Genomic DNA, 26603 nt, shown 5'->3' with positions numbered 1-26603 from the left:
ACCCCTTGCCATAACAGGCTTGGTGCCTGATCTTTCCCAGGAAGATCAGGGAGCCTTCATGAAGCACTGTGTCAGCATGAGTTACTGCTACCAAGAACTTGCCAAAAAAACTGACACACTCTGCTGCTCATCAGTCATCAAAGGAGGGAGTACTTACTCTTCTCTTTCTCACCAGTGTTAACCAAATTAGTTTAGAGAGATCCCAGCTGTGTCTCAGAAGCCCCTCACCTGTTCCCAGTCAGTAGTTAGGAGCAGGTGAGGAGGGGGTGGGCTGATCCCCTCCTCTCAGTAGGCCTGGCTCTGCCCTGCTCACTGCTGCTGTGCTGCTGAGGGAAAGCAGTGCTGGGCCCTGGTGTGGAGGGATCATAGAGGGGCTTCTGCTATGCTTTGTCAGCTTGCCTAAGGGCAGCTGGTGATGGAGGGGTCCCTGGCTGGATAGGAACGATCAGCAGCTGCAGGACTGCCAGCTCCTACAGGTTTATCAAGCCTCCACCTGGTAAGTAAAGCATCCTCACTCATTTGGATCTTGGTTCTGGGAAAGCCTTTGACCAGAGCAGATGTTAAGATTCGGAAGGAGAGCATAACAAACTTTCTAACGGGTTTGTAAAAATAAATATAAAAATAAGAATCAGTGCTTAAAAACCTGATAAAAGTACGTCTTGCTGGTGCTGCCTATGCTGCCAGGTGTTTCTGGCTGCTGAGTGCCCCCCAGCTGGGAGGCTTCGTTCTGCGTCCGCATTCTGAGCTCTTTGCTGCCCTCCTGGAGCCAGCGCTGCCCCAGCCAGGAATGCAGCGTACCTCATAGGTGTTCTAGAGGTGTTGTTTTCTCCTCCTTTGGTGTAGAGGAAAATCTGCATTTTTCATGTGTATCCTGGTGTTGGCCATGTCAGTAGTGTTGCGCTGAAGGAATGTGAAATGTGTTTGTCTGGTTGATGATGGATGTTCTTCTTCAAAATCTGCTTGGAAACTTTATGCTAACATTTAAATTGCATCTCGTTTTAATTGAAATATTTACTTCTGGGAAGGTAAAAAGTACAGGTAGTGCTTGCAAGCCTTCATGGCATTGACACAGCCATGCTGGGTGATGAATATTGACTGGTTTAAAAAATAAATACGTAGAAGCGTTTTCTCCAGAGGCTTAGCAATGAGAAAGCAGCAAGTTATAATATTTCTTATGTGCTGGAAAAATTATTAAGAGCCTGCATTAATTGAAATTTGGTTCTTTATGTATATTAGTTCCTTTTCGGATTTTTAGCAGTAAGAAAGATACAGAGCAACAGATCAAGCTAAATGTTGGCAACGACAGAGATAAATTGAGAGTCTAAAGCCTACGTTGAGACAAATTACTAAAAACCTGCTTGCTCTCTTTTTGTGACTTCTTATAAGAACAAGTACACAGTAACACAGCAGAGCTGTTTGTTGTAAACTCAGCTGGAATTTCAGCTTTGTGGATGTGACCTGGTGGCCGGGCTTTCAACTGTGTGCATTGATGTCTGTTTCTGTAACTTGAAAGCAGGTTCTTTGGCACCCTTTGACTGCCTCTTCTTGCAATCCCTCCTCAGGTTCCCTCTTTTCCCTGGTGCCTTCTGTAACCCGTGGCTGCACAGGGGCGGTCGCGCTGCAGCCCTTATTGCAGCATGGCGCCGTGCCCTCGCTGCACACAGCACGGTGGGGCTGCGACCCTGCAGGACCCTGCTGTGAGATTGGGTGTGTGTGCAGCTGCTAGGCTGAAGCTGGGAGGCAGTGTGTGTGCCTGCTGTGGGACTGGATCCAAAAAATTCACTCCTAAGGTCTTTGGGGTGTGCTTAAAAGTACACGTGTATTTCAAGCATAGCTCAGGTGGAACAGGCCAATCCATCTAGTGCTTGGTAGTATTGTTCTATTAATTTCCATCTATTTCCCCCTTACAGGTACTTGCTTAATTTAAAAGCCTGTAATGAGGGTTGGTAAATGTAGTAGGATTTTAAATCGGCATAAATAATGCAGAAACTGAAACTAAAGAAAATAGGAATGTTTTGAGATGTAGGCACTATCAAATGCTTTAGCTGCCTTCTGAGTTTTGTGTGTTGCTGCTGCACTGAAAATTATTTATAGATGTGTGTACTACTGTCCTTAATTTAAAGTGCATTGACTGCTTTAGGACCTGGAGCCAGACCCGCTGGGAGAGGGATGCTGCTCTGTGCTGTCAGCAGTGCTGATCCTCCTGGACAGACAGCCCGAATCAACTGCTGTGGCACAGGAGAGTAGTCCAGGATTGGCATGGAGAGGTTTCCTGCCACATGCTGCAAAACAAGTGGAATTTACTTCTTTTGCTTGGTGCGGCTTTCAGCGAGCTGGTTGGAAAGTGCCTTATTGAGTTATAAATGCAGAGCTCCAGGGCCTCGGCTCCAAGTTGTGGCTGTGGAACCCAGAAACATAAGAGCGGATCTCTGGGTGCTGCTGTTATCTGTGCACGGTCCCTTGACCCGGCTCAGCTCGCTGCTGCTCCACGTGCAGGAGTCGCCGATTGGAGCCGCAGTGCCAGGGGGTGGCTGGGCTGCTGGCAGCGCCGGGCCTGCCTGCACCTGGAGCTCACCCACAGATCCCCTTTGGCTTGAGCAGTAGTGGCTGCATTTGTAAGAAAACAGTTGTTACAGAATTTGCTCAAATATTCGGTTTGTTCCATTCCAAGGATTTATAATCAATATTGCATTCTAGCAGAAAAATAATGTAATAAGCCCTTAATTAGTATAATGTGTTTGTTGATGCTTGCAACTGACAGCTAATCTTTATTTTAATTCTTAGATTAGTTAAACAAAAGCCAGTCTCATTTTTCATTCTTTTTAAAAAAAAAAAAAAAAAAAAAAAACAGGTTTTATTATGCTTCTATTTCTGGGATCAGCCAAATTTTTATTTTCTGATACTGTGTAACTTTTCAGTGTATTTCTCAGCACTGATGTAGGCCTGTGTTATTTTTGGAAGTTGATTAAGTACAAATCCAATATTGGTTTTCATAAAATGTTGTGGAAACAAGTTGTTCTGAAATTCCCCTCTGCATGGATTGATAAAAGGTAATTTGCATATTTGCCAATGACTGCAATTTCCTCTTTGCTGTATTTATGCTCAGTATATCTCAGTGTGACAAAATGAAGCATTTCGGTTCTTCTGACTTGGCAGAAGTGCACTGGTGCTGGGTTATGGTGTAAGCCAACGATCTTTCTCATGCATCCCAGAGAATACCATGCAGAATTATTCATCTTCCCCTTCCTGCTTCCCTGGAAGGATATGGAGCTGGTCATAGGGCAGGCAGGATCGGTTGCCTTTGCTGTTCTTTGGGCAGCAGTTCTTCACATCTGCTGCAGAACAGATCCAACTTGCAGTAACTGTTCTGGTTGCTCTAGTTCAAGCGTTCCACAATCAAACTGCTTCTTGTAAAAGCTTCTTGGAGATGAGGTTTCCTGTGGTGCCTCCTCAGTATTTGCAGCTCCGGGCCATGGGATGGATCAGCATTCTTTAGCAATACGATTAGCTTGAGGTGCTGCATCAACACAAAGCTCAGTGATGGCCTTAACACAGCACTCGATAATAACCTGGAAGTCAGGGGAATATCCAGCGCTACCAAAGTGCTGCCATGGATAGCCTCGTGGGATTTCTGTCCCTAACAATTAGAATTAATCTTGCTCACCACTAGTAAATAGTTGTCAAATGCAGAACTCCTCGTCCTTCTCCTTTCTGAATGGACGTAGGAAGAAATGAATGTTTCCTTAAAGCCCAGGCCTGTTTCTACTTCTGGTAAGGAAATTTAGTCACAGTAGTGGTGGGTAATATGGTATTTTGACTAAAGAGCATAGAGTTTGCAGGGTGTTATGTGTTGAGAATAGTTTTGAACTTGTATATCAAGGTGTGAAAAAGACTGAATTATCCTGATGAGTTATTTGGGGTTAATTTCTCTTTGGTTCATTTGTTGCAATCCCTTTTGAGAAAGCAACTTATTTTAGTTTCTGTGAGAATCTACTGGCTTTTTTCTCTATTGTAGAAGCATATTCAGTATTGGGAACTGCCCCACCCGTGTCAGGGTCTGTAGGGACCTGGTAAGTCGTGCAGCCCACTGTTACTACCCTGCTTCTCTTCTTGCTACTGGCTTGCCTGCATGCAGCAGGAAACGCTCTTGTGTTCAGTGTTCATCAAACAGGATGCAGGTTGGTGAGATTTTACTAGCAAGTTGTTGCCCTCTCTCTTACGTACTTGGCATGGTTTTCTTTTACACATATCAGAGACAGCTGGTGAGATCCAAGCTGCTGTAGATAGAATGAATTAGAAAATGCCCATTAAATTTCACAGTGGAAGCTGAAAATTAGTCATGCTTAATTTTAATTTTATGTAATCTCCCAGAGAACTCTTCTAGCCAAGGCGATTACAAGCAGGGACCTTTACAGAATCTTCCTCCCAGCATGTCGCACCGCTAATGCTCCAAGGTGTTTTCTGCTATGTGAGTTGCTACAGGGACCTTTGGCTTAAAGATGAGAGGCTTACAGGAGAAGAGCAGGCTCTGGGATAAGTAACTCCCTGCAGGCAAAGCAGGCTGCCCTCAGTGAGTGCAGCCAGCCACAGTGCTCTGCTCAGCACTGCTGGAGGTGCTGGGTCCGGTCCTGCTGCAGGCAGAAGCTGGCTCTTGCAGCCTCAAGGTAGAAGCTATGGAGGGAGGCCACTCTGAAAAGCTGTGGGGGCAAAGCAAGTCCTGTGCATCTGGCTACGTGAAGTATCTAGGCTGGGAAGGAAAGTAGGTGTGCAGTTACCTTGTACGTCATTATTCTTGAGAACTAAAATACTACTCCTGTTTGACCCCTTGGAGTGTTGCTATGCTAGGAAAATCCCTGCAAGTAGAAATTCTGACAGACTACGTACTTAATCAATGGCAGCCTGGCAGCAATGTGACTTTATGTGAAGTCCCCTTCTTTCTGGAAAACCTGTGGTGTGTTTGTAGGCTGCCGGATCTCTGGGAGATGTATGTTTGAGAAGAGCACGTGCTCATTTTAGGTCTCTTTTTCTCCTCTGTGCTATTTAATATTAATGATGGAAGGTATTGTGTCAAAATACTAAGTAATCGTGACCTGCGTAGGAAAGGAGTTTTAATTAACCTTTGAAAACTCTATTTACATGCTTTAGAATATATGAATAATGCATAAAGTCGTGCATTAAGTTTATTCTCAAAGTCAGTCATTTCAGGATCAAGCTGCAGAAAACAAAGAGAAGAGTGGTTTCTTTTCTCTCGCACTTTCCCTTCTTTAATCCCCCAGAATTCAGGAGATAGAGTTGAAGCCTTACACCAATAGGATTTCCCACTAAACTTCAAAGCTTAATTCAGTCTCTGCTGGAATGAAGAGAGGTATAGAACAGGCGCAGTGGAATCCACTGAAATGAATGGCTGCAGAAGAAATACAGTTCTGAAGAAAACAAACGTTCTGCATAATAGTTTAACAAAACTATTGTTTTGGGCAGGCGTGGAGGTGGGGCCCTGTGGGGGGGTCCCAGCCCTGTGCTCCCTGGGGCTCCTCCGTGTGGGGAGAGGCGAAGCCAACCCCCCCTGTGGTGCCTTCCTGGCGGTGGGTGCCGGCAGTGCCTGCAGCCCTCTGCGTCTACCTGCCAACAATTTTCCAGAACATCATTTTAATAGGGCATGGCAGCATGGAAGATTTGGTTTATTTTCCAGCGTATTTGATGCTTCATGAAGGATGCAGTTTTACTTCAGACTGCTCCTTTATAAGGCCGCTCGTCAAAAAAATTTCTTGTCATTAGCAAGGTATTTCTTTTAAATCATTTTTCTATCTGTGCTGCTTATCTGCTGCGACATGAATTTTCTTCTATGAAATGAGCTGTATAATTTTGCTAAGGCAGCGCTAAGTGCTTTATTTTAGAAGCATTACAGGTTAATGCAGGCTTTCAACATATCTTAAAGAACCAAAGGCTACAATCGTTTGTTCTACCTCTGCAGCGGTTTTATGATAATTGCTTGTAATCCAGTCACTGCAGGTCTGCAGGAAGCGCTCCAATTACGCGGTATTTCTCCCAACACGCTCTGCTGATGTAGAACTGACCTTAAAGATCTCTCCACTGTGGTCCACGCAAGGAAATCGTTCTCCTTTTCAGTGATCTTAGGAGCGTGTGATGACCCAGTGCTGCTGGCCTGGGAGTGTCAGCGCTCTGTGCTTGGTGATGCCGGAAGGCAGCGGGTGGCCGGGCCCTGCTCTGAGCAGGGCAGGACTCGAAGGAGCTGTGGCCAAGGCCAGGAGAGGAGGAGCTGGGCGCCACTCAGCCAGGCGTTGCTGCGCCCTCCATCCCTGCCTGCTCCCGGCAATGGAGCTTCTAGACAAATTCTCTCAGTAGGAGCGGAGTTGTGCAGAGGCCCCAGGGTGTGAGGCATCCTCTCACAGGCTTGCAGCTACGCTCCCTATCTCTGTCACCACCCACCGCCACGCAGGGCAGTGGGCAGGAACAAGCAGGCATGATGCGTTCCATCAGCACGTCCCTTAGCTTTAAAACACCTCGTGTGCCAGCCTTCTGCCAGCAGCTGTCCCACAGCTCTGTCCCACGCTGCCTCTGTGCCCCTCTGCTTCTCAGGAAGTGCAGTGCTGGGCTGCGGTCCGAGAGATGGCCCAGACTGAGGGATGGAGCTCGGCAGGAATGGTGGGGGAGCGGTGGCTCCATGGAATGAGGTAGCATTAATTAGGATTGATTTCATTTAATGGTCTGTGGGCTTATCATGCAGTCTTAACTGTTGCATAAAACATTTCATTTTAATAATGCACTGAAATTGTATCTCTTTTCAGTTATGGGAGTGCTCGATGCCATGTGAGCCAGCATTCGTTTCTTTGCTGCTCTTACAGACAGCGGAGCTGAAATTGTGGGTCTGTTAACAGTGCTCGTGCCCAAGGCAAAGAAATGGTGCATTTCCTGGTATAACTTGAGCGCTTGTGTGAGTTGCTGTAAGAAAGTAAACACTATGTTACTGCTTGAGAACCTGGACTGTGGTGGTCAGGTGGTGGATCAAGTATTGCAATAGGAAAAACTTGTGAGCTTAGAGCAGTTAATTGAAAATAAAGAGATGTTACAAGGAGAAAAGGACAGTGCTGGGACAAGGATCTCTTCTCATTTGAGTATGAAGAAGGCTAAAAATGCCTTCCTGTGAGATGTTGTGGTTCAAAGGAGAAGAGCTGACTTATGGTCCTTTAATTTGTACATCTGCAATTTTGTTAGAGTAATTAAAGGCTAATATAAAAAGCAGACTAAAAGGATAGCTTCCTTAAAGATTGCTCTCAACTACCCAGGGTCAGAAGTAAATGATAAGTAACACAGTTGAGGAGTTGGATCTTTCTGGCTGCATAGATGTCACAGTGGAAAATGCAGTAACTCAACTTTCTATATTTGAACATCTCATTATATTCAAGGCCATTGAAAGACACATTAAGCTCCAAAGAGGTGACACACAAGGTCTCTTGCTGAAAACCCATCCTTTAATTATTTTATGGAGGTTAATGTTGCTGTAGTAGAGTAGTAGCTTGGTCTTAGCAGTGAATAATAGGTTTCAGTCGAAACGAGTTTAATGAAAAATTAATAAAGCAACTCAGAATGGCTGAGTTGCATAAGGGCTGGTGATAATGTTCGTGATTTTTACTGTTGCTTTAGAGGTTTTGTTTTGCAGCCAGTTTCCAGGAAGCAAAGCCATTTTTTCTCCTATTGTTTTGTCCTCTGTGCTGGGAAGTTTACCTTTACTGTTTTTTCTTTCCTTTTTTCGTTCTTTCTTTCCCCCTCTCTAGAAGAGCTCAAGTGAACATGAGGTAAGCAGATTGCAAGCAGAGATACCAGCCAGTGTCTTTCCCTAGAGAGATTCTCTCCTCCCTCCATATAAGAGTTTTCCAGGACCTCTGCTATGGCAGGGGGTGAAGGGGTGATTGCTGCTCGTGTCTTCAGGCTGGGCCTGGCCAAAATTATTTGTGGCTTTGTGCTTATGCCTTGTGCAGGCTTCGGGTCAGGTCAGTTTGGTAGGGAATGTGACCTTATGTCTCTACTGCCTGTTGTCTGGGGGGATTTTAGCTTCAGTGGCTGGAGGATCAGCATCAGAGCACCTGGGGAATATGGCTCATGGGCACGGTGAACCTTGCAAGGCTGCAGTGGTGGATCTGCAGATGTCTCCTTTTGCGGGTCCCAGCACTCACTGCTCTGGAAGGAGAGGAGGAATGCGAGCATCAGCAACTTCTGCCTTTAACAGAGAAGTAGGTTGAGGTTGTGGGGCAGCTGGAGGTCGGCATTGAGCTCCTGAGTGAGCAGACGGGGTGGGCCAAGCCCTGGTGTGCAGCTATGAGCGGATTGAGGGTCTTCACTCTGCTTGTGTGTTGTGACAAGATTGCTTGAAAAGTTCAAGGGTTAAACTCTTGTTTTTTGAAATATAGCATCTCTGTTTTGTTCTAACTGCCTGCTTATGACTCATCACAGCCTTAACTTTCTGAAGGAAGCTGAAGGCTCGAGGGAATTGCATGCATGCTTCTATCTCTGCTATCCTACTGCTGAATATAAAATAAGGAGAAGAATATATGTGAACATCAACATGGCTTTTAATGGCATGGTAGCTTATTTTTTCTGACTAAAACATCCTGGTTAATTGAAGCTCAGTATGATGAGCATGTAGCTTGTTGAGTATAGGAAAACCTGCCTTGCAGGGAAATTGCTTTTCTTTTAATTTCCTTCATCACTCCCACATATCAGCAGGATGTGTGCATGCAACGGATGCAGTAGGAGAAATAATTCAATAAAACCTAACATTCACTACTTGGCTTTTACTCATGACAGCCTAAGATACAACTTAATTTGACTGGTTCTAGAATTTCATTGTTAAGTGTCGTTCTGTGACCTGGCTGAAGAAAGGGAGTCCCACTAAGATTTGTTCTGCAGTCTGTACTAGCTCTGACAATCTGCTTCTTCAGAGCCTTCTGCCATCTGGATACAGAGGTCCACCTGCAGCATACAAGGAACTGTTAGATAACCTCTGTTTACAGATAATCCCTTGGGAAGGATGAAGAATCTCTAAACAAGTTGTGGGGAAAGTAGTTCAAATATAGGTATATGAGTCAGGCTTTGTGGGTCTTCTGCCAGAAGTCCTATGTAATCAAGTTAGACCTCTATAATCATGTTTTGGGTAACCTGATCTAGCTGTAGATGTCCTGTTCATTGCAGGGGAGTTGGATTAGATGACCTTTAAAAGTCCCTTCCAACTCTAAGCATTCTGTGATAGTCCATGGCCTGGACAGCACTAACCACATGTTTGGTTTTTCTGCTTCTGTGTCTGACCAGAGTCTGTGTATCAAGCAGAGATGTAAATAAAACTTGTACCCTGTCTTTGTTTAAAAACAAAAAGAAAAAACAAACAAACAAAACAAATACGACTTATATTGCATGGATCAGCGTAATGCCTGCACAACCTTCTTATGGCTTGCTGTGCAAACCTGCTGCACTGTTGAGGTCAGTGGTGGTAAAGAGCTCTGTCTTGCCAAGTGCTTTTGAACTGCTGACTTGGGATAAAAGGTTAAAGCTGCACAGATCATTTATACTTGTGAGATGGTGTCTGGAAAGGGAGAGGCTGTGATCAGTGTCTGTGAGGACGGTTAAGGAGGGCAGCAAAAGTAACAAATGTGTGTTAGGCTGTCAGTTTGGAGATGACTCCTAGCCATTAAATGGCAAAGGTTCTGCAGCCTTCTTCCCGGGGGAGTAAGGGTAAAAAATGCTGCAATTCTTTTTAAGATGGAATTCAATGTATTTGTGAGAATAACTGACAAGCGGTAGTGCAGGCAGCGGCAGAACTTTTGTGCTGGTCCAAGAAGTGCTTGGCTACTCTTATATCTTAAGTGAATACTTCGGGAATAGATAACAAACTGATACATGCATGTGTTTATGTACCTACGTATATAAGATGTGTGTATATGTTATATATAAAACATAGAGACAGCCCCTGTGCCTCATCTGTGGGCACTGGTTGGCTATAACAAGCTGGGTTTTGGCATTCACAGAGTTATGGATATTCATATTTCCTTTTCTAATTTTAGCCACCCAGAGCCTTCCTTTCAGGACATGCATAATTACACAGCCTTCTCAGAGTTCGCAAGTTGCCCTCGCATTTACGGGATGAAACAGGTATTTCTTTACAGTGATTCCACAAACCTACGCCAGGCTAGAAAGGCAACGTAATAACATGTCATTCTCACAGTCCTGATGTTTTTTGCCGGACCCAATTTCTGCTGTGTGTTTTCATGTGTGTGAGGCTGAGAGCAACGCGTGCAAAATTTGCACAGTGTGCATAGGCCCAGGCTCACGCTCCTCGGGCTGTGACACAAGCCAGCAACAGCAACTGGTGCCCATGTAGGCCCTCAGAGCGTTTTAACGTCACTTCTGAAAAGAGCCTGTTCTGTGGAAGTCGGCACAAAGGTGAGCGGTGCTGGGCCCCGGGGAGGCGCCAGAGCCGTGCAGCACAGCGCAGCTCAGCCCTTCGCCTGGCTGCCAGCTGCCCCGGCGCGAGGAGGGACGGCTCAGGCTGGTGTTTGCTGACGTGACGGCACGGTGCCTGCCTGTATTCCTTTACAGATATTAACTGTTGGTGTTTACAGCAAGTGCTTCCCTTGCTGAATTTCAGGGATCTTTTTTTCTTTCTTTTTCCAGTAATCCAACTTTAAGGATGTTTTTACAGCTGCTTAGAGTGGCATTCTGCAGATCTGCCTGCTTTTATGTCACTGACATTTCAGTGACAATCATTAAGAAGTACAGCTTAGGTAAAAAAGTAAAATGCTGGAGGTTAGTTTTAAGTGGAGTTCAGGTAACGGAAGCTGAATGAAGCTTTCCAGATCCCTCTGCTACAGCCTCTTTTGCTCTGGATTTTTTTTTTTTAATTTAATTTTTTCCCCACTTGCATTTTCCTGGACTTACGGGGATAAAAAGTAAGCTACAGAGCTACTTTTCTTTTACTTGTGCCACTTCTGGCAATGACAGGGCTCCTGGCTTTGAATATTGGCCCTGCAGCCTGGGCACCACAGGGGCTGTGCTGGTAGGGCTGAAGTGCACTTGATGTTTCGTTTGTGACAGTTTTATTGTATTCAGTGCCAGAGACACAGAGGAAGCCCAGCTTCCTTTATACAAACTTCTTGTTTTATTAAAACTAATGTTTTTGAGCAGGTTTTCAAGGAATCCCTTACTTCACATGAACAGAAGTGCCTCGCAGTCCCTCCAGCTGTGCTGCTCACTGGGTGCTCCCCAGCACAACACCCGGCACAGGGGCAGCGAGCAGCTGTGCACACCTCCATTCCATCACTGGGGCTGTGGCTGGTGAGAGCACGGGGCCAGGCCGGCGGCCCCGCAGAGGGAAGCTGTGGGTCCTGCTGAGAAGAAAGGAGCAGATTTTTTGAAGTGCTCAGATGAAAACTGTTTATCGGTGTTGCCACTTTTCCTCCCTTTACGTACGCCAGCTTCCAAACTGATAGCCATGAAATCCCCATCAGCGAGGAGCACCAAAGCTCTGCCATGAGGCTCTGGCTGTCTGTGTGCAGAGGAGCGCCTGCAGGCAGATGGTGGTGGCTTGGCCTTGTTCTGCCAACCAAATTCTATCCTCTGCTGTTTGCCTTTTGGAACACCTAGTGCCCTGAAGAACACCTCAGAGTGGAAAGAATTTGCGTTGCTCAGCAGACTCCCCAAGTATCTTTGCTTTAGCTGCTACAAAGGTCTAGTCTCTTTTTCTTTAAAAAAATTACTTTTAAGCACAGTTGAGTGCTACCATGCTATCATCTTGGCACATACTCTCTGGGCAGCCCTGTGAAGTTTCTTCCCCTCAGGGCCTCATCCACTGTCAGGATGTATCTGTTGATAAGATCTTTCATTTCTTGGGTGAATGGCTCAAAATCCTTTTGCTTAGCACCAGACCGCTTAAAGTTCCCGTCCCTGTTATTCTCGACACAGAGCAGACGGTCCTCCGTCACTGTCATGTTCAAGAACTCCACCATCTCCTTCAGCTTGGGGATGAGGCTTTGTTTCAGGTCCTCATAGTGGATGACAAGCAGACGCTTTCCATACTTCAGCCAGTCCAGGACATGGGAGGCCCACCAAGAGGCATAGCTGTTCACAAAATCTGGCCAGTCTAGATGATGGGAAAACCAGGAAAATGAGAGCATATTAGCCATGATGCTTCCACAGTGTTCCAAGTATTAAACTGGAACAAGATTAGAGGTGCTGGTCATGTATGAGGTGGTTGGATGTGAGTGCTGGAGAAAGCAACACGGCCGGCTGCAGCTACTCAGCTCTGCAGCCACAGTGAGGAGATGGGCACTACTCTCCCACTGTGCAAACTGGTTTGGACACAGAGTTCTGAAATGCGCGGCCACCAGGCATTAGCAGTGCTGAGGGTCACCCAGCTGCCTGGGAGCCCCTTGGGGTGGACAGGGCAGCACGGGTGCAAAGCTGCAGGTCAGCATCTTCAATGTGCTGTGCTTCTAGGAGCTGAACTCTCTTTGCACAAGCAGGGAGCTCCATGCAGGAGCAAGGGAAGGGCAAAAAGAGAAGGGAGAAGCATTTGGATGAGAGCAGGGAAGCAGCATTGAGCAGGTCCTGCTTGGCTGCTCATTTGAGCAGCTCTTTGCCACATTATTTCAAGCGGGTTTTTTTGTTTGGTTTGTTTGTTTGTTTTTGCCTCTGTAGTTTTCCTACCTTTTTACCTCTGTTTCAAATGTAGTTTGAGAAAGGTACGGGGGCTATTCTATGTTTCATACATATGTGTACATATAAATCAATATACATATAAGTGCAGCATTGAGACCCTGGTTTTGGCTGGGCCTGGGGTGCTTCTCAATCCAGAGGTGTTCAGTAATGTAACTTTCTTACTGCTGCTGGGGAGATGGTTTAAGGAAACAGGATTAATAGGGAAGGTGCTTCTGTTCCTGGCACATGGGAGGGATTTGCCATTGCATGCCAGGATCACTGTGACAAAGTTTACTGAAATACTTTCCCTCTACTGCCATATGTGACACCTTAATCTCTTGTTAGATGCCTGTGATAATTTTCTGAGGGTCAAGCTGAAGGTTTTGCACTGGATAAAGTGCAAATGTGGCCAAAATACAACTATTTGTAGTTTGCAGTATGGGAAAGCCACTCTCTCCAGGCTTTGTTTTCCTTTTCCTGAGGGTTGTTTTGGGTTTTGATAAATAGATCTTGAGCTGTGGCTAATGAAAGGTGATGTAGGGACTTGGAAAAGAAACATGCTGTGACTAAGGGCACTCTCCTGCTGTCCCCTGAGCCCTGTGCTAAGTGATTTGCCAAGCCACAGCTTTTATGCCCAAAACATACAAGAGGAGAGATGTGTGCTGAATCTTTCCTGTGCTGCAGTCTGAATGCAGCAGTGTGTGCAGCAGGGATATCACAGTCCCACCATCCAGCAAGTCATTTTGTGCGTTCATGGAACGCTGAAGTCCCCTTATTGCTCCTATCTTTATTTATCTGCAGTGCAGTAGCACTCGCACAGTGCTGTAAAATTTCCTTCAGGAAAAGTCATGCTTCATCAAACCCTCAATTTTAAATTAGATTTCTCTCTGTTATTACATGCTGCAGGGGCAAACTTCCTTCACAGCACACAGCCTGACGGATGGGCTGCACACCAGGCATCCTCTGCTGTGCGCTTCTCTGGTAGCGACGCTGCAGTGCAGGTGCTGCACTGCTGTCAGTGGCAACAGAGGCAGAGCCTGCGTGCTTCTGGGTCTGGTCTCTGTGTGGTGGTGCTCGAGTCCCAGTGAATGTTTGCAGTGCTCGCTCAGGTTTTGGGATCGGGTCCCAGTGTTACCCCCTCCCAGCATGCTACGACTACAGGCTTTGAGCTCTGACTGCAGCCCTGGGTGCCCCGCACGCTACCTTTGCTCTTCCAGTTGCGGTCTGCAGCGTAGCCCAGATGCCCAGCAAATTTCCTGTTGAACTCTGCCATGAGTGATTTGTATGGGTTTCGTATCAGCAGGATAGCAGAGTCAAACATTTCAATCTCCGTCTTGCCACTTTCATGTGTTTTCACACAGATGGTCCGTCTACTTCGCCAGTGGTCTTTTTCTCCTTTGAAGCCTGTTTGTAAGACAAGATTGTTGTGGGTTTTTTTTTCCACGTGACCATATGTCTGTGACTTCTTACACTCTTAAACAAGGCCTTACTGTTGTGAAAACACCAGTTGATTAAACTTGTTGCCCAGTACCTGGGACCAGGGCTGCTGCCAGCAGTGTTATTGGGGCAGGAGCCACCCTGTGAGCTCCTCCATGTCTGCTGGGATGAACAGCAGTGATGGCCTTGGGTGGCTCCAAGCAGAAGGATGCTGGAGCAAGCAAAGCCCTGTGCCTCAGAATGGCTCTGTCCCATCACCCCCTGAAAATGGTACCTTTGTTGTAGAGGGCTCCATCGAAGTAATAGCTGCCCGTGTAGTAGCCTGTGGCATGCTCGATCAAATGGCGAGCCCACGTGTTGCCAGCCCCTGGAAAGCTTGACAAAGCAATGAACCCTTTGGATTTTGTGGTTAAGAATTTCCTGTCTGTGCAGCGGGTGTCTGTGGGTATAGAAAATAATTCATTGTTAGCATTGTGGTTTTTTAATTAATTCCACTGACAGCCTTTGATTACAGGGTTTATTGCTTTTTTTCTCCCTTACAAATATAGGCTATCAATTTGAGTCTAGTTGTGAGTCAGCTACTTCTGAAAATTAACTCAGCCATAAGGGGCCAAAGAGATTATCCTCAGAAAAGATTTTTGCTGGTTTTGTGTTAGGTGACACTTTTTATCAGAGTTGCAGTGAACCATTCTACTTGCCAGCAAGCTGTGATAAAAGCCCCTTGATGTCTGTTTGCTAGCTGCTGTTTGCCTGGCAGGCTGACTGCAGTGAAACCCCAAATACACCACTGTACCTGGAAACAGCAAGTTTTATAATGCAGGAGAAACTCTTTTACTGAAACAAACTGCACTCAGTTCAGTCTCCGGGTTGTGGTCCTCCTCCAGAAAAGGGCCCAAGTTAGTTAGGAGCCCTGCCAGTGCTTGCTGCCAGCAGGGTCTGAACAGAGCTTCCTGCCAGCTTCAGTAAGTCCTGCCCGAATGGCATGGTGTGCATTAAGAGCAAGGACAGGGGGAAAGAGTGAGCTTCAGCTACGTGATGACTCAAAAAGAAGCCAGGAAATAAATTGGAGATCAGTCTTTTTGTTCTTCAAAGTAGCCTTTAGATGAAGCCGTGGCCTGAAAGTGCCAGCATGGTGCCAAGAAGACTGTCTTGGCTGCTCCTTATCTACACAGATGTGGTAGATAGTAGCAGTCTCATGAAAGCAAGCATTCTTCTTGCATGGTCTTTATACATGCTGTTATTTGCAGTCAACCTCTGAACTGGGAGATGGAGCAAAACAATGGATGTTGGGAAAACACAGTGCCTCTCCAGTGAAGCACTTCACTTTAAGCTTGTAAGTACTTTTGTGGAACATGGTGCAAACCACCGTGTGGAAGAAGCTACGGGTACTACTTGATGGTTCACTGGATTTTGGGGCATTACTCTGCTTTACACTCTGGCTTTGGCACGTAGGAAGATGAGAATTTTGGAGGAAGATGGGCAGAGCAGAATCTGAGCCTGCTGAGCTGTCTCTGTGCTGCCTAACAGGCTGGCGTGTGCTCAGGTGGGGTCCTGGTCCCAATGCCTGGGTTTGGCTGCCCAGGTTCTGCCTCCTCTTCATCTGAGAAACCGTTATTTTTCTTAGTGGAGGGGCAGTGCAGCTTAGCAAGAGACTGCTTGGAAGTAATATTTGGAGAAATGTTTATGAGCATTTATGAGCATGACTGTGAGATGAGGATTAGGTAAGAGGCGTTTTCTCGCTGCCCATGTGCTGTGGGTGAGGGCTGTGGAGCGGTGCTCCTGTGTGCTGCAGGGCTGTACCTTGCACCGGGGTCTGGTAGGCCAGGCAGTACCCCCTGCGGCAGCACTGCTGGCGTTGGGCATCGCGCTGCAGAGCCGCCTGTCTGCGCCGTGCCGCAGCGGGAAGCGCCCCGTGGGGTAGCCGCAGTAGCACTCCTGCCCCCGGATCACTGCCAAGGGAAACTCCTGCGATGGAGAGAAAACAGATCAGCGCACAAATGCCACGGCATCGACAGCCCGTGGGGAATGCTCCTGTTATGCAAAGGAAGATAAATCTTCACAAGCCGCTGTCAGGATCAAAGCGGTGTTTGATATATCACTGTAAAGCTCATTTCTTATATCGCTGCTGTCTTTCACACTGCAATTTCTTAAAAAATGGTTTTAAGACAGATCTTGTAAAGCTTGAAAACTCACAATGCTGTTTGTTCATTATTCATAAAAACACACAATTTGATACTGTTCCTCCAGTCCTAGTACATAACTGCACCTGAAACTTCAGTAGGGGAAAGGCTGTTCTTATTTACCCCTCAGGTGAGCGTTCTGAATTGCACCGTCTCCACAACTTCCATCTGTAGCCCTCCAAACAGAGGAGTGAGCTGCAGTTATGCTTAAAGTCATAAAGAGTTTGCATCTTACTGCGACTCCTTCACAGTCTGCAAAACCCGGTGTCTGCAGAGGGGCTGGCGCAGGTTTTGAGCGCTACTGTCCGTATTTTTATGGAACAACTACTTGGGACCACAACACCAACCCAGTCCTGTGGCATCTGCTGTGGGGCGTGGGGCCGGAGCTGCTGCGCTCTGTCTTTGGGCACAGCACCTCCTGGATGGCATTTGCTTCTTGGTGGGGACACCTCATGTGAAAGCTAGGCTAACTGCTGTCAGTGACAGATCCCTTAGCAGAACAAGCCTGCTGCTGTAGATGGTGTTTGTCTCATGGAAATAATTCACAGTGAAATTCCTGGCTACAAGACATTTCTTTTCATTGTGTTTGAATCAGGTTTTTGGTTTGCTGATCTTATCCAGAGAAGGGATCAAGTTGCAAAGCAGCTTTGCTGTGCTCTGCAACAGATGCAGAACAGTGGTGCTGGGCCACTCTGCTAATACTGATGAGAATTAATAGAGGGGTTTGGAGGAAAACATCTGCTTGTTGTCTGCTGAAGAAATTAGTGGGTGTTTAGGAGTTCCACAGAAAAAGTGCATTTACTAGCGTGCAAAAATTGGCCCTAAAATTCAGCCCTCATCTCTGCCCGGGGACTGGGCGTGTGTTTTCTTAGACTTCCAAAGTCCCTCTGGCGTGTGGCGCGTCAGTATGCGTGGAAGGGCTTGACCTCAATGACAGTGGCTGAAAGAAGCACAGGGGTTATTGGAGCGCAGAGCATTCAATTCTACCTATTCCATAACAACACTTCTTGCCTTTTAAAAGACTTCTGAAATCTGGGAGCACGTGCCAGGACTACTGAGCAGCTTATCTCTTGCTCTTCTCCACGTGTTCATCCTCTGATAAGGAGTCAAATACAACTAGTATGCCATCTGTGCCCAAACAGCCAAAATTTGCTTAGTGAATGAGATACGACGTTGTCAAAATCTATTTAGTGATTTGATCCAAGGGCAAAATAGCTCTGTCTGCCTGCAAACAGAAATCTTCCCTTCACTGTGAAGCAGTGTTTCTCCATTTGAGAAATGAACAAACATCCTGGCCCTAAAGTGCAGCCCAGAATATGAATGTACCACGTCTCCTGCCAAGTGGCACCTGCGAGGGACTCTTTTTGGGAAGGATGCAGATTTTCTCAAAAGACCTGGGCAGGTACTTCCCCACACTTCTGCGTTTCTGTGCAGTCGTTGTCATGAAGGCAAAGCAAGAGCAGGGCAGCATAGTACAGTTCTGCAGCCACTCTGCATCACTACCTGTATGGTTCAGGCAACAGGGACCTGCGGCTGCTGCTTGGCCCCTGCAGAGGTGGCCAGGCTGCTCCCCACGTGTGCAGCCTTCCTGCTGCTCAAGCAGCTCTGTAAGAGCACTCTCTTTCTGGCTTTCCATTTTTTTTATTCTTTCTGCAGGTGTTTCAGTGTCTTTCCCAAGCTTTCCTGCAGTTGGGCTTAGGTTTTCATCATAAGTAGTAGGAAAAACTGTGTACCTGGGCTCTGCTCCCATTGCCTCCACTAGCTTTTGTACTAATGCTACACGTACGAAATAGCATGTAGCTGCATCTAGAAATCAAAATAGCAGGTCGGTTTTGAAATTAGAACATCTAGGAAGCATCCTAGAGGTGGTCAAGTCTGATTGTGCAAACTTGCTGGAATGGCTTTTGGATGCACTGACCTGGTGGGGTTCTCTTCTCAAGACTTGCATACCTCATTTTTGTTTTTGCTGTATGTAACTATAAAAAAGTAGCTGAAAGGTAAAATGACTGCATATATAAAAATATAAATTCAGATGGAAATGGCTAACTTACTATGCAGGTTGGCTTTTGAAAGAGCATATATGAAAATTATGGCTTCTGGCAAAGAGATACCTTCATGGCTCTGTGTTATGGGGTGATAATGGGTAGCTATTAAGGCATATCATCACTCTCAATTAAGAAAGAAGTTGATCAGTAATGCTATTTAGCAGGTTTCTTAAAGTTTTTACCTCAAATTCATATCCTACATGCTTCCAAGGACTAGAGCGTTACTCTTTTGACTGCACAAAGCCATTTGCAAGACTAACAACTAAATGTGCTATGTTGCAGTTTGGTTTTCTTCAAAGTCCCCACAGACAAGAGAGTAATTTGTGTGTTTAAATGTAGACCTCAAACCAGTCCCATGAAAAGCCCAGCGGCCTCTTCAGGATGCACGGGATTTGGGGGAATTATTCTCTTTTGCAATGGGCGGGACTAAAATGAGCATCCTGTCCCGACTGCAGGAGAGCTAAGTAGTCCTGTGTCAGCCAGGAAGCCGTCCATCTTGTTCTGAAAGGAAAGGATCTAAAGTCAGGGTGAATATTTCCACCGTTATCACAGGACTCGCTCTGCTATCTGGAGTCAAAGCTCACACTGGTTTTTCGTGCTCCGGCCCCACTTCTCTTGAGATGCTGGCAGTTTGTGTGCACTGTAGTTCTTTCCTCCATTCTGAACTGGGTTGGGTCATAGTACAGCTTTTTTACTCTGCTTGATTATTTGTAGGAAGTGTATGCTGAAAGCAAACCATGAAATTGGATTGTGACCTTTTTCCCCAAAGCACCTGCAATCAGTGTTGCGTAGGTTTCATTGAAAAATTCTAGCATGGACTTCGTGAGCTTTTCCTTCCTGCATCATTCATTCATAGCTAATAAGCAGCTTTTGCATTTGTGCCAACAACGTGCCGAATTGCTTCTATGTCTGCCAACAAATATGCCCACAATGGCATTGCCACTGCAGGAAAAGGAGATCATGGGTTCAGGGAAATGTAAAAACAAGAAAAAATGGTTTTGTTTTTGGTGTGTGTGTGTGTGTGTGTGTGTGTGTGTGTGTGTGTGTGTGTGTGTGTGTGTGTGTGGCGTTTTGCTTGGAGATAAGTGGTACTACAGTAGACAAGAAGTGAGCACTGTGATATCCACGTGGTGTGTAGCAGTGGGACTGTGGCTATGCCACTGCTGCTTTTCAAATGCAGGGAGATTTTGCCAGACTTCTTGCAGGCAAATCATCATCGTCATCATCATCACAGATGTTCTCTAATGCTTGATTCTGGAAGGCCAGCATGGTGCCTGGTATCACTGGGTATTGACTCCGGTGAGTTTCATCCTTCAGAAACTCATTCACAAATTTAGAGCTCTAATCTCTGCTATTCCTTTAGTAGATTAAAGTTTAAAGTAACAAAAAAGAAGAAAGGATGTGAAATGAGAACTGTTCTTACTTTCTTGGAGCAAAATTCAGAGCACATCTCCACCGTCAAATTGGGCTGTATCAAAGAGGCTGGAAAGGTGTCTGTTAAATTTTCTGGAGCTCTAAAACATCCTCGATAGATAACATTCCTCCCTGCAGGGATATGAAATAGGTTTCTCTTGAGAAAACAACGTCCATAGTATCCTGCCTCTATCACAAAGAACAATATTAGGTTCAGAAGCTAAAGAATAATGAAATAAATCTTATATTCCAAGTACTGTAGAAATAAGAGAAACCATGATATACACTAGAAAAACGTGTTGCAAATCCTGTGGTATGAAAGGAGCACATGCCTTTGGCTTTTACTAACCCCTGAAAGCAGAGTGCGGCAAGGAGTTTAAATTAAATTCCAGCAGTGGAGGGCATTGCTACTGTTTGCAACTCCAGGTTTTCTTTTGAAGACATGCTTTCCCCTGAAAGGCTTAAAAGCCCTGATAAAAAATCTACAAAGCTTCCCCTCATCTGCACCAGAAAGGGAATTTAAATAAATCCTGAAAGCCCCCGCGGGGACCCACCTTCCTGCACATCTGCTCCTCCTCTTCCCCTTCCCTCGCCTTCTTTTCAGGGCAAGGGAGTTTGCTGCAGTCTTCGAAATCTGAACTAGGTGTCTGTAAGCTGCTCAGGGAGAATCGCTTTCCTGAAGTCTTTAGCATCAGCCTCTGATCCGACCTGCCCCTCTATATAGGCATGTGGCCCAAATGGTTGTTACAAGCAGCAGTGCAATCCTTCTCTCCTGCTTCAGCAGCATCCCTGACAGAACCCAACAAAAACCCAGAGCTACCTATCATGGAAGCTCCCTGTCCCAGGTGAGGCGATGCATTCGCGCAGATGAACTAATGGTAATGGAGAAAACAACGTCATGTGTGGCTGGGTTAGAAAAGGAAAGAAGTCTGCATGCTCTGCGACACCGCTGTAGATCTTAGGATTCTCTGAGCTTTACGGATGTGGAAAATGCCTTCATCTTTCTGTATCAACTCTCTATTGTCATAATTCACCCAACGTGACTTAATAGGACCAATGGTCTCTTTGGGTCTTTCGAGTCTTGGTCTGCACCCACTGGCCACCACAAACAGAACTCACCGGAACCGATGTGGGAAAGGGTTGCAGTTGGATGGCAGCGGATGGGCAGGGCGGTTCTGAAGGCTCCTGGGGAATGCGCAGCCCCCCAGGCTGCAGGAGCTGCACGCTTCACACTTCGGCACTTGTGGGGTGAAGGGGACACGAGTCCTGTGTCTGCCCACAGACCACAGGGCACGACCAGCAGAGCCTCGTGGTGAGGGCAGCGCTGCGCCTACTGCACCAGGAGCTGCTGCCCGAGCTGCGTTCTGCACTGCTGCTGTCCCTCATGGATTCTGCTGGTTTCAGAGTTACTTCCCAATATACTTTCACAATACCATTGTGATTAATACTTTCGTTGGCTGCTCAGCTATCGTGTCAGTGGGAGTTTTCAAACAGTCAAATATCAGGTGTTACTGAGAGCAAGCAAAATACAAATCTTGCTCCAGGCTAGATTAATTTTTATAAAGACTTGATATATATTATTCATTAATAGTTAAGAAAAAAATAAATGTCTTTTCCTGTGAAATACATATATGTATTTTCACACTGAAAATTTAAACACCTGCCAGTGTGCCAGTCAGCCTGACGCTGGCAATTTAGGTCTACGTGCCTTTGGTATATAATTCCTGTGTGGCTGATGGATGATGGCACAAACCTCGACTCTTTAAGAAGTGAAGTGCCGTTAGTGCTGGCACAACCTTGGTCTTGGTGCTTGTTCTCAGAAAATTAAATCCAAAGGGTCCTGTGAGCTTGCCAAAAGCACAGCTGTGCTCAGCAGTGCGGGTATTTATATGCCTTGTATTGGCCCAGAGGTTTATCTGTTTTGTCTCCTATGGCAGCTACTGAGCAGATGAGTGTTACGGAGAGTAGGTGACAAGCAATATCATTCAAAGATGAGACAAACATCTCAGGTGCTGCTGGAACAAAGACATTGCGGAAGCGGAACTCTGGGTCTCATTCCTGTTACTGAGGAGACTTCTCTTAAGGTACTGGTGCACTTCTGTTTCTGCCCTCTATTCTCCTGCTGCAGTCACAGGATTTCCTTTGCTTAGATTATTTCTGAGCTAAGGATGGTATTGGTGGGTTTTCTTAAGCCGTTCAATGACTGTGTCTTAAGCATGAAGTTTTGTGCCTTTGCCGAGGATGCATAAGGAAGCAGTTTTCTCAGCTGAAGTTCTGCCCTGCTGCAATCCCCGTGCAGCACCGCCCCGCCTCCCGGTGCTGCCGCCTTCCCGTGCAGCACTGCTGCTGCAAGGAGGGAGCCAGGGCCCACACCAAAACTGCAGCTTTGTCCCACAGCTCCCAGCAGCAGCAGCACGCGCAGCACCAGCGCAGCGCCGAGAGCAGCATCGCCCACACTTACGTCGTGGTGCCGCCGCCTGCAGCTCCTCCACGCTGTAGACTGACAGCCGGTTCACTCCGCCGCACACCGAGCCCTTCTCGCCCTTGCACTCACTGTTGCATTCCTCGGGCCTGGAGGCGGTGGCTGGGAGCTTGTTCCCACAGTAGCACTCCGCTCCGTACGCCAGACCCGCGTAGGCATAGGCCCTGTGGGTGCAGCAGAGGCACAGTCAGAATGGGCCCTTCGAGCACCCTGAGTGGGGTGGGGGCCTGGCGGTGCCCTCTGAGCACACTGTAAGAGCTGCACGCTGCTCCGTGGGGCGTGCTGGGCTGGGAGCCCCAGTGCTGCTGGGGCTGTACTGCAGTGAGCGCAGATCTGGGCCGAGGAAGCGCCTAACCGACAGCTGACAGGATGCCACGTTTTGACCAGATCCACAGAAAATGCGTCTACGTAGCTGCGCTACAATAAGAGCAGTGGGTGGGCGGCAGTGATATAGTCTGCCCCAAACAGGTAGCAGAGCTGCTATACGTTGGAAGGTCTGAGACAATCGTGGTTTTCGCTGATGCTGCATGTCTAATGTATGTGGGCTTTTCCCATCTCAAATACAGCTCTGCTTACTGTCAGAAAAGAGAGAACTCGCTGTGAAAGAGCAGCTCACCTCTCAGCACACGCCTCCTGACAGTGAGCCACCGTCATCTTCGTAAGTCGTAGAATACAGCTCCCTTCAGTGTCCTCTCCCTCGAGTCATCGCTGAAGCAGCCCACGTAGGTGCCTGTGTGCATGTAAAGCAGAGTCAGGACATGTGCAGGTCCCAGTCAGGGCTGTGCTTTGAGAAGGGCGGCAGCCACCCCCAGCTGGGTGCTGCCAGGGGGCTTCGTGGGGGCAGAGCAGATGGTCCTTAAAATGGTGGGATTGTGGGATATCCTTTTGGATTTCTCCCAAGTTTTTTTCAAAATCTTTAGTTGAGAATAAGATGGTGCAAGAAAAATGTTAAGAAAATCAATTTCCTTTGGGTGTGTAGAGTTATATTAAAGCTGTAATGGAAAGATAACTCCAGCCCTAACCAGGCAGCACTGCCTCTATCGCGTTAAGCTATCTTCTCTGGTGTGTGAGAATCTTTTAGCTTATGTCTTGCTTTAGTTAGCATATGAAAGAGAAGTATTTCTGCTACACTGCATCTCTGTTAAGCCTCTTTTGTTGTCCTGAACAAAACACAATACAAATCTAGCCTGGTTTTTTTTTTATTATTTTTTCGTATGTGATTGGAAGGCTGAGGTAGCACCCTGCTACTGTACAGCAGTTTTGTGGTTACAGGTGCATGTTATCATTAATATGCAATGGAGAAAGGAAATTTGATTTTGGATGTAGCAGTATTGAGATGGCAATGCTGGGAAATTATATAACAGGAGTTGCAGAGAGGAAGAGAATATATGATGAAAACCCCAATTAAAAAGTATTATATTAACAATAAAATAGTCCAAAATAAAGTTAAAGCCACTGTCTGCTGGGCAGAGCCTGGGCACGGTGCTGTCTGGCACTGAGCATCCATAGGCACTGCACCCATCAGCACAGTGCTGTGCTCAGAAGGGATCAGAGAGCAATAACGAGGCTGTATGGCTATAAGGAGTCAGGGGAGATAATATGCTCTGCATAGGTAGTTACATTTTTAATTGATCATAATTTCCAAAAGCTTTCTAATGCTTGTTAACAATACTGTTATTAACAGTGTCACTTCGTGTTCAGATATTTAAATTACTTGTATTTGAATCAACATAATTCAATGGCTGGTAGCAATAAATAGTCCTTCTGGCTGCCTCAGTCAGCAATTAGAACTTGAGCAAGGCACTAGCTTAATGACTGAGCCTTAACTAATGTTATGGATAATTTTCAAAATTAATCCTTTTGTTTCTAAAAGAAGTTTTAAAAGCAGTTCATGCAATGTGCAGAACAAGTTCATGGTCTGTCTGATGTCCGAGTACCTCAGACACTCATTGTGTTGCTCTACCTTTTATCTACTCTTTCATTAACCAGAAAAAAATAACCTAGCCCCCACCAGGGTGAAGAGCAGCCCGTGGCTGAAGGGAAGCAGGAGCTGGCAGCAGGCAGAGCTCAGGGCCAGCTATGCCCTGCTGCAGCCTGGCAAGTCTTGGAGGATTCAGTTGATTCTTCTCTGGATTCCTGTCCACAAGGAGTCCCTTAAAGCAGGTGCTGGCCAATGCCAGGTTCAGCTGGTGGTGCCAAGACCACGTGCTGCTTGTGGCAGCCCCTCTGCCGGGTGGGCACCAGGTCCCCATGCCCCCATGCTGGGCTTGGGTCGGCACCGGGCTCATTTTGTGCTTGGGCAGCTGCTGCCATTGGGCTGTATGCCCAGACCAGGCTGGGAAAGGCAGCAGACTGCTGGGACAGCCCTTGCTCCTGCGAGCAGGATGCTGGCAGCAGGGTGTGGAGCTCTGTGCCTCAGAGGCTCCAGCAGCTGCATGATGCAGCTTCACACACTGCCACTGTTGCCTTCTTGTTTCCATTCCCAGCAGTTCACACAGTAGGAGTCACTTGATGGCATGTTTTACTGGGAATTTTGCAGAAGGTGCTCCTTTGGATGAAGTTATTCAACAGAAGAAGGAGCAGTGTAGTAACATGGTGCCTAGTCCTTCTGATCCCATTCCTCTTGGGCTGCCAGTTCTTCTGAAAAGCAATGCATCAAAGACAGCAAAGCCATAGCCCGGTGCTGCGGCCTCCAAAGTGTAGGGTGTTGAACAGCTGGCACACGGGGGCTTTCAGCTGCTGATGTCTGATGCTGTGCTGAGAGCAGCCTGGCCCTTTTCCTATGTGAGTGGCCAAGCCCTGTGCCCACAGGTGCCAGGAGGTCAGATCTGTACAGCTGTTGATACAAATGGCCAACACATCCCTTCCTCCCTAATCGCAGTGACCCAGCGTGAACCCTGATGCTTTCTGCATCCCTGTGCTCAGCCTCCAGGCAAGCAGAGCTGGGGCTGCAGCATAGCACAAGGAGAGCAGGCAGTCCCAGGGCAGGAACCATGCAGAGGTGTGAGTGCCTGCAGATGCCTGCTGTGCTTGTTCGCTTGCCCTGGGGACTGGTTTTTAAGAGATTTCCTACTGAATAAACCATAGCGGTTCATGTATGTATTTATTAGTAGCAGTGAGTATTGGGCTCGCAGGGAAGTGAGCTCTGATTTCTGTCAATCCTGAACTGCTTTCCATTTAAGATATTATTTAATCATGAGGATTGGAAACGTACAGTTTTGTACCTTGTGCTCTGGCTGCTAATGCGCTGCCCCGGCCCTGCCCCATGCAGTGATGCACACTCCCCTGCAGTCTGTTGGCTGGTGGCAAATTTCCAACAAACTCACCAAACACTGAGAGTTTGATCCAGGGGTTCTCTCTCGTTTGGAGCTCAGGTAGGGTCTAAAGGAGTGGTGTGCACCCATGCCTCGTCCCTCTGAAGACAGCGTGCCTGTGGGGATGGCTGCAGAGGGCAGGTCAGGAAGAGGGAATGTGTTTGTGACAGTAGAGCTGAGGCTGTGTTGGAAAGCATAAACGTATTTCTAAACAGAAGTTACTGCGTGGCTCTAGACAAGTAATGTAATAAAACTCATTTTTAAGTGTTCCCTATTCTGAGAAACAGTATTCAGCAGCATTCTCCTCTGCCTGCTTGAAGAGAAAATCATTTAAATCAGAGGAGTATATTTCTTTGTGGACTTGCACTCAACCAACAGAAATACATTTCTGGAGCTACAGTTCAGTGTGCAGGAACACAGCCTTACTCTGGCCTGTGCACGCCCTTAGGAACTGGTGTGGAAGTGCTGCTGAGCTGCAGGAAGGCGCTTTGGTGCACCTCGCCAGGCTGCTGGTCTCTGCTCGGGTTGGACTGAGGACAGCAGTTTGTGCACGTGCCAGGAGGTGGGCAGGGCGCGTCCCTTACCTTTGTGCTCGGCGGTACCCCTCACGGCTCCGAATCCCGCAGTCTGCATGGGCTCCTGGTCACCAATGAACCTGTGGAACCACCTCCTCCGCAGCCACCTCAGCTCTGAGTTGCGAGATGCCATCCAGCGCAGGCTGTGCCGCGGTTCCGCCCCCGGCAGCGTGTCCATTCCCACGGGGAGCTGGGCACCGGGGCTACGCGCCAGGCGAGGGACTGCGGCCTTGGCTCCCGGCCCCGTGTCTGGCCCTGGCAGTGCCAGGCCTGAGGCCACGCGTGGTCCCTGCTGGGCTGCTAGGCGGGCGCGCTGCAGCAGCAGGAGGCTGCCAGCCATGAGGTATGCGGCAGTCAGGAAAAAGAGCAGAAACTGGGTCCGCCGAAGGAACTTCTGCAGCCTGAAGAACACTTTGGCCATGCCCCCACTGGAACGGGCCTTCACGCCTCCC

At 47.2% G+C, this 26603-nt stretch overlaps 1 protein-coding gene and 1 long non-coding RNA gene across 2 annotated transcripts in view; one reads left to right on the top strand and one right to left on the bottom strand.

Moving 5' to 3' along the window:
* LOC109370657 (uncharacterized) overlaps positions 1-26603 on the top strand; it is a 69418-nt gene that overhangs the window by 30775 nt on the left and 12040 nt on the right. The window lies entirely within an intron of this gene.
* Positions 11147-26572, bottom strand: WSCD1 (WSC domain sialate O sulfotransferase 1). The gene is given in 10 exon segments (XM_003211861.5): positions 11147-12148; positions 13909-14109; positions 14417-14581; positions 15943-15976; positions 15979-16107; positions 19791-19912; positions 22242-22426; positions 22879-22921; positions 22924-22992; positions 26161-26572. Coding segments are annotated over 10 exon segments (1713 nt in total). The 3' UTR covers positions 11147-11795.

The sequence above is a fragment of the Meleagris gallopavo genome, chromosome 21, assembly GCF_905368555.1.
Source record: "Meleagris gallopavo chromosome 21, MGAL_WU_HG_1.1, whole genome shotgun sequence".
NCBI lineage: Eukaryota > Metazoa > Chordata > Aves > Galliformes > Phasianidae > Meleagris > Meleagris gallopavo.
This window is presented reverse-complemented; position numbering and strand designations above follow the sequence as displayed.